Consider the following 10,865-nt stretch of genomic DNA (forward strand, 5'->3'; position numbering starts at 1 on the left):
CTGGAATGAAGTCTGTGGATATATTTTCTTTTATTATTTCTGGAATATTTCTCATACAGGGTGTGTGATTTATCTAAGAACATGTAAATATTTCAAAAAATATGGATGACACGGAAAAATATTTAAGACAAAAATTGTAAGGTACCAAGGGGCACATACGATGCCTATATTTATTTGACCTTGCGATGACCTCGAAAAGCTTTATGAAGGTTACGTTTAAATTTTTAAATGTAAACTTATATTTTTTGTTATATATTCTTGTAGCTAACGTTAAAACATTTTCAAAGTACTACTTACACGTGCATTTTGCACTAGCTAATATTTAGATATTAAATTTCAAATCTGATGTGCCGCCGGTACTAGCGTTACCAGATATACATCGCGAGAACGTCGCTCGGTCGGTTTTTGTACATCATGGTGGCTCTAAAAAGAACCGTGTGTATGTGTGTGAAAACACTGCTACTAAATTCTCACTTTTCCTTGAATGATTTTTGTCATAAAGTAATATGTACTTTCCCATCCTTAAAAATTCCTGCTCTACATTTTTCAGCACTTCTAGTGTAATTGTTTGACATGTGTTTGTGAACCTTCTTTGCAATTCACCTATTGTGTCCCTGGGCGTAAAGAAAACGTTTTATTTCAAATATCACCAGAGAAAAAATTGCACGTGGAAAAATCTGGCGATCTTGGGGGTCACGTTACCGGACCGTTACGACCAATTCAATATTATGGAAGCATTAGGACAAACTGTCTCTTGTCATTGCACGGTCAATTTGTGTTTACGTAGCCACTAAAATTCCGGCACATCAGATTTGAAATTTGGTATCTCGACATTGGCTAGTGCAAAATGCACGTGTACGTAGTGCTTTCAAAACGTTTTAACATCAGCTACAGGAATATGTAACAAAAAGTGTAGGTTTCCATTTAAAAATTTAAATAACTTTCATAAAGCTTTTCAAGGTCACCGCAAGATCAACTAAATATAGGCATCATATGTGCCCCTTGGTACCCTACAATTTTTGTCTCAAATATTTTTCCGTGTCATCCATATTTTTTGAGATATTTACACGTTCTCAGATAAATCACACACTGTCTAAGTTGCTTTTTCGTATTCGCATTTAGAACAAGAAATTAGCAGCAACAGAGAAAGAACAAATTGCAGCAAAACAAAGACACAAAATATTCATGATCAAATACTTATAGAAGATCCTTAGCTATTTACTAATACTTTATAGCTGTATTTGCAATAATTTATATTATAAATAATTATGCAGTATCATATTACGGTAAACATAACTGAAAAAGTTAAGATTCTTTCTCCTACAGGATGTTGTGCCGACATAAAAATATGAGATATCATAAAACCTTGGATTGTGTATCTTTCACAAATTCAGTTACATGTGGACGCATTGTTGTTAAGCTAACCTAACCTAACCTAACCTAACCATATGTGGTAATGCATGACCCTCACACTGAACATGAAACTAATAAAACTGCGAGGAGTCTAAGTTCAACAACCAAGTTCAACGTATTTAATAAAGGACATTTATTGAAATCAGTCATTGAATTTTGTTCCTTTAACGAATTTTACAAGTCTAAATTTCACATTTCGATCTACTAAATCACACGCAGAACACAACAATGATGACTAAATAAAAAAAATTCATGTTGAGCATACAATTATCATAAATTCAATTAATATTAAATTTTTTTAGATTTAAGATGCAGAAATTTTTCCCTCAGTACCTTGCTAATGCAACGATAGATCTGAATGATAAATATTACTTATTTTCTATTAATACAGTACGAAAAGTTTACGATTATTTTATATTAAGTTGAGTAAAAAATCCGTTCACGTCGAAGGCGGCTCACTCTTCTCGGTAATGTTACCTGATATTATTGCATATTTTGACTGCAACTAATAAACGTAACTTATTAGGGACAATCTAAAAATGCTTTAGGCAGTTCTCTTTTAGTATTATTTGAGTCTTAAGCGTTTAAAGATGAGCGAACAGAGTATTCATTTTCGGCACCTAATCCTTTTTTATTTTTGAAAGAAGAAAAGTGTTGGATATAAGAAAAAAAAAATGTGTGATGTGTGCGGTGAGGATGCTATTAACAAACGTACCATCCAAAAGTGGATTAAAAGATTCAATAGTGGAGATTTTAATGTGAAAGTCAAAAAACGAAGTGGCAGGCCAAAAAAGATCGATGATGATGAAATTGCAAATTGTATTAAACAAAACCCAAGGTACACAACTAGAGAGATTGCAAACATATTAAGAATTTCGCAAAAATTAGTTTTCTTGCATTTGAAAAAGCTCGGAATGACGAGTAAGTACGTGTTTGAGTCCCGTATGAGCTAACGGAAAAGAATTTATTTGACCTCATTTTGATTTCCGATCCATTGTTAAAGCGGTACAAAGATCGCTCTTTTTTAAAACAACTTATCAGTGGTGATGAAACGTGAAGTAAATATTGGTCTAAGCTAGGACAAAAACCATTAACAACGTCCAAGGCAAAATGCATATATCTGAATTTTTTAATAAAAAACAACAATTTTATGAAAAGGGAACATTTAAATTACCAAACAGATGGGAAAAAGTCATACAACAAAATAGTACATATCTCATTGATTAAGTAAGTCTGATATTAAAATAACAAAACTTTAAATTCTTGTGAAGAAACGCGAACGGACGTTTTCGGACTCAACCTAATAGTAACAATATCATACGAATTCGATTAAAATTATAAATTTTCGGTATGAGATTCTTTCACTTGGTATTACTTACATTTAATGACGTATATTAGTGCAACGTTAGGATTAATAATTTTCGTACATTATCACATACTCCTTCGATTTTATAAATTAATCTCCGTGTTTGTCCAATGTTTGTAGAAGACCATTATCGGTAGACCTAATACGCGTACTGAGTAAACAAAAATGTCATGAAAATTAGAGAGTTTTTAAGTTGGTTTGCTTACTTTGGTGATACATAATAAAAGTTTTCGAATATGTACAGAGAGAAAATACATTTTTTCACGCTTTTTTCTGTCTTTTTTTTTTTTTTTGTTATTCCTACAAATTCGTCCATTATGCAATTCCTATTTCGACATAATCTTGAGATGTATTGTAATGTATAGCCCTATGCTATCTACTGGGTCGTTGCTCTTCTATAAGTGCTATCAAACGTTGTCGAGTTTTTTTATTATTCTGACAAGCTGAGGAAATTAAGCCAATTAGATGCTTGATAGAGTACTCCTACAAAATAAATGAGAATAAAGAATAAGTCAGAATATTTTGACACACACACACACACACACGCACGCGCGCGCACAATGTAACCTAACCTAACCTTATGTTCTTTTATCCATTCTTCTAAACTGTTCTCAGGAAGATAGTAAGCTTTAATGTATAATTCAACGTATTCTCTATGCGGCATCGGCCGCAAAGAAGTCATTGTCTCAAACTTTGACTTCAACTGCGTGAAATCGAGTTGCATCAATGCTCTGCCACCGTTTGAACACTTTTTAGCACTAGAAAATCTGCGATAAAAATAGATATATTTAAACATGATGTGTGAAATTGGAAGTTTTAAAATTACCTACCCTTCTACCAAAGTATGAGTTATTAAATGTGCAACATTTTCCCAGACAGCAATATATACATCGTCCGCCAAAGGAAGACAACTTCCAATATTTTTCAACTTTTCGTTTAAAACGTATATTTCCTATAAAACCAATTTTTATTCAGTGTAAAAACGTAGATAAACGTTTACTTAAGAAAAGAATAAATACCTGCAGTAGAGCATCAATGTATCCGCTATGTTGGGACATGACATCTGTCACCTCCCAGTTGACTTTGTTCATTAAATTTAATATATTTGCAACATCGAATGCTTGGGATGTCACCGCCATGTATACCGGCTTTCTTAAATCTGTTGTTGATGCTATAGTTTGCATGTAAAATTGATGGAGAAAACCACGTTGTGGACTAGCACCAATAAGATGTTCTAGATACGGTTTCAAACTTTCATATTGTCTACCTAAAAATATCAAGGATTCCACTGCTACAATACGTTCAGTCAAGCCATGAAGATTTTCCGGTTGCGATAAATTTACAATGGTAGAGAGCTGCGGCTGTCGTACTTTATCAGAATTTAATTTGAGATTATCTTCGGTATCATTCTCGCAAATAATTAAATTCTCCTTAATTCTTGCCAGTGATAACTTTAATTTTGGACTATACAAGGAATCGCTATTTATTTGCTGAAAACAATTATCATTTATGGATGTCAGGCTATTTTTGTGATAAATTAATTTATAATAAAAGAAAAGAACATACCAGATCTGAAGTAAAGAATAAATGTACAGTATAAAAGCACAGCTCATAAAACTGTATCATACTTTGTATGACAGTGACCGCGATTGATCGCAATAATCTAGACATTTGCAAATACTTTCCACAAACACGCAATATACTCAGTGTAGTATTTGTAACCATCGGTCCCGACAATTTTAGTTTACCCTTTTTTTTGTTCGTTTTTACGTGATCTGAATCATCGACATATTCGCGTTTTAATTCATCAGGAATATCATCATCAGATTCATCGGAAAAATATGCCAAATGGTTATCCTGTACGATGCAAAGTATTTTCAATATTACCATTGTCAATGTAATATAAGAAATTATTTCTAAATGAAATAATATCGTACCTCGTTATTTATTAAAATATCTTCATCCATTGTGTCATCTAGACCTATAGAAAACGGTGATGCACCTCCTTCTAAATATTTCTGGATCCATTCTATTCCCATAGGATTATCATTTTCACCAACATTAGAGTTATCTAAATTGTTCCATACTTTACAACTATTCAGTGATGGTTTTAAACTTTTGAATTCTTGCAATTGAGTCGCAACGAAATTGGATTTAACAGGGCATAATTCCCATCCATCATTTTCTAAAAATATTCTAAGCTCGTCTAGTCTTGATGCATGATAATGAGAAAAGTATGATAAAGATTGTTGTCTTATAGACTCCTGTAGATTTTCTGATTTGAAATTGCACAACTCCTCTCCAATTTCCATTAATCTACAAGTATTTTTTGTTAACACAATGTTGGTGAATTAAGTTAAAGGGTTTAGCCGAATAAGTATGGTATAAGTGCCCCTAAACCAAATGAAACGTGTGGTACGTCAATTGAAAGAGCTTCCTAGGAAAGCCATTTCGACGAAGTTTTAGCTTTCTACACCTATTATTAGGGTAGTTATCGACCTAAACATCATTTTCATATCATACTTGATTTCTTTTATTCTATCCGATAAAAAATGATGAAAAAAAATCTGTGATACGATAGCTAGAGTATTACATATCTGAAAATTCTTTCAGATTTTTTGAATAAAAAATCTATTTTAAAAAAATTAAATACCATTTAAAATGCCAATTTTTTATTGAATTTATCAAATGCCAACATTTATATTTTTACAGTAGAAGTTGCCTGTCATGTTTATTAATTCATAATTTTTTCAGAAGCATGCGTCATAGTTAAAAAAATAACAAACCACTATTTTTTACTGTTCCCTGCATGTAGAGTGACCTCTATTAAGCAAGAGATGTTTAAATGAAAAAAAAAAAAGATTACACTCCTTGAAATTTTACCTACAAAATGAGACCTTTTGCACATATTTTTAATTACAACCTGATTTATAGATGTCAGTTTCTTTGCTCCTTGATTATTTATAAATAAGGTGTCATTGCTCAATAAACTCTCCATCTAGGAAAAGGGCTCATTTTGTAAGTAGAATTTCAAGGAGTGTAATCATATTTTTTTTTTTAATTTAAACATCTCTTGCTGTCAATAGAGGTCACTCTTACGTGCACGGAACAGTAAAAAATAGTGGTTTGTGATTTTTTAACTGACGCATGCTTCCGAAGAATCTGAAAAAATTATGAATTAATAAACATGACAGGCAACTTCTACTGTAAAAATATAAATGTTGTTATTTGATAAATTCAATACAAAATTGGCATTTTAAATGTTATTTAATTTTTTTAAAATAGATTTTTTATTCAAAAAATCTGAAAGAATTCTCAGATATGTAACACTCTAGCTATCGTATCTCAGATTTTTTTCATAACTTTTTATCGGATAGAACAAAAGAAATCAAGTATGAAAATAAAATGATGTTCAGGTCGATAACTACCCTAATAATAGGGTGTGGAGAGCTAAAACTTTGTCAAAATGGCTGTCCTATGAAGCTCTTTCAATTGACGTACCACACGTTTCATTTGGTTTAGGGGTACTTTTACCATGCTTATTCGGCTAGAGCCTTTATATAGAATTTCACAAAACTTTTACCTGTTAACTACACCTAAAACTTGAACGAACTGTTCGAATTTAATATAAGTTAAATCCGCGTTCATTAAAAATATCGATATCTTCATTTCAACATCGTGCCATACGCGAATCATACTGTTTTCTAATTTATGTTTCACATACTGTTTGCTGAAGGTTTCTTCTAAATCTTTAATATCGGCTTTAAGTTTAACTTTATTTTCTTGTGTATTATGCCAGTTTACTACCAAGTAGTAAGAACTTAATATTGTCCATAATGATTTACACAATTCTGTTAGACAAGCAATGCAACTTTCACGAGGCACTGATTGACAAAGTTGTTTGTATTGCCTCTTTGTATCTCCACCTGCATATGAATGAACAGCTGCAAAAGCGGTATTGTGAATCGCAGCAGTGAAATGCATATGCAATTGATCCATTGCAGATTGAGTTTTTCCAAGTAGAGTGTAAGCTTCTTGTATTGATGTGTATATTGTCACATCGAATTGCGTACACATTTTTGAAAGTGTAACATCCAGGGCTTCCTCTGCTTGTTCCAATATATCTTGTAACTTTCCATTTAGAGCAGCAATGCAATGAAAATGTTTATATGTTTGCGCTGCACTTTGACATTCTAAAAGTAATGATATTGCTCTAGGATAATTTTTTTCATTTAACAATTCTTGTAATCTGTCTCCTGTACGCTGCTGTAAAGTATTATAACAAATAATTAATTATTACTTCATTAAATGAATAATATGAGAAACTCACCAATGTTTTTATGGTATTTAAGTTGTTTAATAGTTCTTCTACAATTTGCCTTCTTTTATAATTTGCTAATATTCCTAAACTAGCTGTTGTGAATTGTCTTTCCGCTAACTTTAGATCAGCTCTTCCCATTCTGCATATTTCTAACACGTCTTGTAATTGTTCTTGTATTAGTAAAATCTTTTCAAATTCTTCCTTGCAAGCATCCTGTTTTTCCAAAATATGTTGGAGGACTTTACTTGAGACAACCTGATGTTGCTGCTTAAGTTTTTCGTAACACTTTTCAATTTCTGTAGATTGCAGCACTTTTGGCAATTTTTTTAACTCATGTCTGCAAGCATCAAAATTCTGATCTGTCTCAAAATAAATTTTCTCTATAGATTCTAATATATTTTCATCAGGAATGCGTTTACTTTCTGTTGAATGATCAACTTTATGTTGTATGTCATCTGATTTCTGAGCTTCTGACGGATTGAGTAGATCTGGACTTAAACCCATAAGTGGAATCTTGGTTGCATTCTGAATAGCAATGAAAAACATAAATGTCGCACTAACACTTTCTAAAATTATATTAAATTGTATTAAAGTAATTCAATGAACACTCCATAAAAATACATTTGAAACCAGTATAACATAACCTGAAGCATAATAAAAAAAGAGAAGGAAAAAAATTGTTTTTCTCAATCTTATCAGATTAAAATACAATTCCTAGGCATAACATTTGTACTAGAAATTTATTCACCTGTTTGTTAATAAGACCGAAAAATTTACACTTTAGATCCTCCATACTGTAAATATTTCTTCAAAATTTCGTTTGATACATTTTCATGTATTTACTCGATGTCTCGTTGTTTCTCTCCATGTAATTGGCATAACAAATAAAATTCGCATCTCGTCGTGGTTATTTAATTAACTCCATTTCGTAAGTACAAAGAATCTATTTCTTAAATGTTACGTACTTGAATCACATACATATATTTTTTCAGGTTATGTACAATATGAAGTTTTCGCGGGAGTGACACGTTTGTATTAACAGTAACTTTTCAAATACTAATATCTTTAAACAGTATTGATATCCAAATAAGAATATAATTTGTGACAAGAACAATGATAGGTTTTATTCTTTTTATTATAATTTCGAACAAAAACATTAAAAAAATAATATGAATGTTTTAAAAAATTGATTATATGCGCCATTTAAAAATAATACATATATTTATGAGTATTTTTTATTTATTCTGTATATTAGAGTTCTGTATATTAGAAAAATGTCAACAAAATGATTCCTTGGCATAAGCTTGGTTTTTCAATAAGGAAAATTTATTGGCTTTAAACCACATGGAAATTGCGCTATAGTCAACTTTTTCTACTGATTCTGGGAAATTTGTAACCTTGGTTAAAAAACACGGTAAAACAGCCATGCCTGGTAAATTGTAGTTTATATTTCATTTGTGCTTTTAAAATTACCTCTAACTTCAAAAGTAACGTCAACCTCGTTATAAAAGTAATTTTTATTTAATTTTTAACCTCATACCTACGAAGCGTAAGTATTGCATACTTCAGTCTATTTTATTAGAAGCTATTTTATTAGTCAGTATGATTACATATGATTTCGCAAGATATTAAAATCAAATGTCACTAAAATATTTACAATTAATTGACTCAGGTATTATAATATATTAATTAACAATACGTAGTAAAAGAAAAATATGAAGGTAGTTTGCCCTTTAACAAGTTAGATTCAATATTTCAAGTGCTTCATCAATGAACATGAATAATGTATACATAATTCATGAAGCTGCGTTACATAACATACACACACGTGCACGCACATAGAATTTACGTGAATAGAGAAATATGCTTCTGCGTGTTTTTATGTAAATTTGATTTCAATAGAATAGAACTATCGTAAATATCTCAATAAATACTCACTTTAGACATATTACACTTTAATATTTATTTACTTAGCTTTTAATGCTCTTTTAATTTCCGGAAAGAAATATAGGGTATTTTATTTAAAAAAATCATGGTGACCCTCAAAACTTTGCGTATAAAAATAATGTACTTAGAAAAAAAAACAATTATTGTAACATACATGTATGTCCCCCTTGAAATCATGCAACTTTTGCTTCATACACTATTTCGTACAGTGAATAGTTTACGAGCAATTTCAGGTCGTCAAGTTAGATGAATCACTCTGTGTATATGTATATGTATATTCTTCCAGGTTTGAACGATAATTTACTTTTTTTTATCTATTTATAAAGATCTCAAAGATTTCAAAAATTTTAAATTTTCAACAATTTTTAATTCCTATCTTTATTTAAAAACTTCGACAAAGTTTAAAGTCTATCTTTCCTCCTAATTACGCAAAAAAAAGTCATTCAATAATATGCAAAGGATCGTTCGTAAGCCCTAAATATTCTTTGGGAGTCCGGGCTGTTATGTGTTAATTGGATTAAAACAGGAATTCCTCGAAATTCCATGAACCCCTTTCTCCCTTCGTCTCAAGGGTAGTGCATGCCATACCATTCCGTCCGCGTAAACGCAGCATTAGAACGATAAACAAAAGTTACGTACAAGGGGTTGAAATCGATGCGTCATGGTAAGGAAGAAGGGTCGCGTGGGTGTTCCAGGGTAGAATGTTCGATCTCGTCGGTTGCGATTGGCTGCGACCATCAAGGCCCGCCCAACCATTGGTTGAGTGGATTGTTGCGTATTCCCCACTCCTCAAATCGGAGTCCACCGGGAAGTGGGGATTGTATACGTATTTGACATATCATGAACGGTATACGTACGGTACGCAGGTGTGTCCACAGTGCCCGTGCACCCCGCGTTACGCGCCAGCCACACTCGGTGTCAAAAAGAGACGGAGGGTGGCTGTGAAACGAGAAAAAACATCAAAGTAGGCAAATCAGGAAAAGTGGAGGCAAAACATTGTACGCGTATTCCCGTTTGAGGGGTTGGTGTGTCAGCGAGCGTCACTTTGATTACAGTACAGTATCTCTCAGAAGAAGAAGCTCGAGGTTCACGTTCCCTGACGTCGTAGTTAGCGTAGAGAGGGTAGTTCTGTTTCCCAGCTGAGTAAGGGAAGTGCGCGGTGTGAACTTGCTCCTCGTCGAGAGAGTAGTTAAACCGTTTGCCGGCTGATAATGGTTCAGAGATTCTGCACCAGCGTGGCTGCGCTTAGCCTCGCCCTGAGTGTTTGCGTTGTTTTGCCGCGTGCCGTCATGGCGATCGACTTGAGTCGATTTTACGGTCACTTCATCTCAAAACGTACAGGTAAGCAAGCTGCTATCCCGTGGCCGATCTCGAACTTGATCGGTAATTGAAAGCTACAAATGCAACCTTGATTCGCTTGGTCGAAACACATTGTTGTTAAGCTACTCTTATTGAAAGAGTTTAGGGTTGATTTATTATACATTTCATTGAAAGGACTCACATATGGATATCTGTACATAGCATATACTTTATCTACATTCGTTAACAACACCCTTTGTAAAAGTTCACGATATCATATGCATTTTAACCTTTTCGATACGATCATGGACTATAATCGATAGTTAGGAGATGTTTCTGTATAGTCAAGCATACACTTAAATCCACAAATTTTTTCCTCGTTCAGTCGTTATGATAATTCATATGGGACATGTGTCTTCTTGACACGATATTATACATAAAAAATAAATAAAAATTTTCATACAAATCAGTAAGAATTTTATTAAAGCATATATGTAACTGTTCGACGATATCCACCGT

At 32.6% G+C, this 10,865-nt stretch overlaps 2 protein-coding genes across 2 annotated transcripts in view; one reads left to right on the forward strand and one right to left on the reverse strand.

Annotated features, from left to right (window-relative positions):
- Positions 1-2,931: 2,931 nt before the first annotated feature.
- LOC108575184 (syndetin) lies at positions 2,932-8,055 on the reverse strand. Its single transcript, XM_017937916.1, has 9 exons — positions 7,849-8,055; positions 7,110-7,625; positions 6,363-7,045; positions 4,717-5,095; positions 4,346-4,636; positions 3,799-4,269; positions 3,610-3,731; positions 3,357-3,546; positions 2,932-3,262 (listed from the first exon to the last, which is right to left on the reverse strand). The coding sequence occupies exons 1-9, from the start codon at positions 7,891-7,893 to the stop codon at positions 3,152-3,154; spliced, it is 2,808 nt and encodes a 935-aa protein (XP_017793405.1). The 5' UTR covers positions 7,894-8,055; the 3' UTR covers positions 2,932-3,151.
- Positions 8,056-9,951: 1,896 nt separating this feature from the next.
- The window catches only part of LOC108575190 (prohormone-4), a 4,449-nt gene continuing 3,535 nt past the window's right edge, over positions 9,952-10,865 (forward strand). The window contains exon 1 of the mRNA XM_017937923.1: positions 9,952-10,388. Coding sequence (XP_017793412.1) covers positions 10,259-10,388 — 130 coding nt within the window. The 5' untranslated portion in view covers positions 9,952-10,258. The remainder of the gene's footprint in view (positions 10,389-10,865) is intronic.

The sequence above is a fragment of the Habropoda laboriosa genome, unplaced genomic scaffold (assembly GCF_001263275.1).
Source record: "Habropoda laboriosa isolate 0110345459 unplaced genomic scaffold, ASM126327v1 scaffold207, whole genome shotgun sequence".
NCBI lineage: Eukaryota > Metazoa > Arthropoda > Insecta > Hymenoptera > Apidae > Habropoda > Habropoda laboriosa.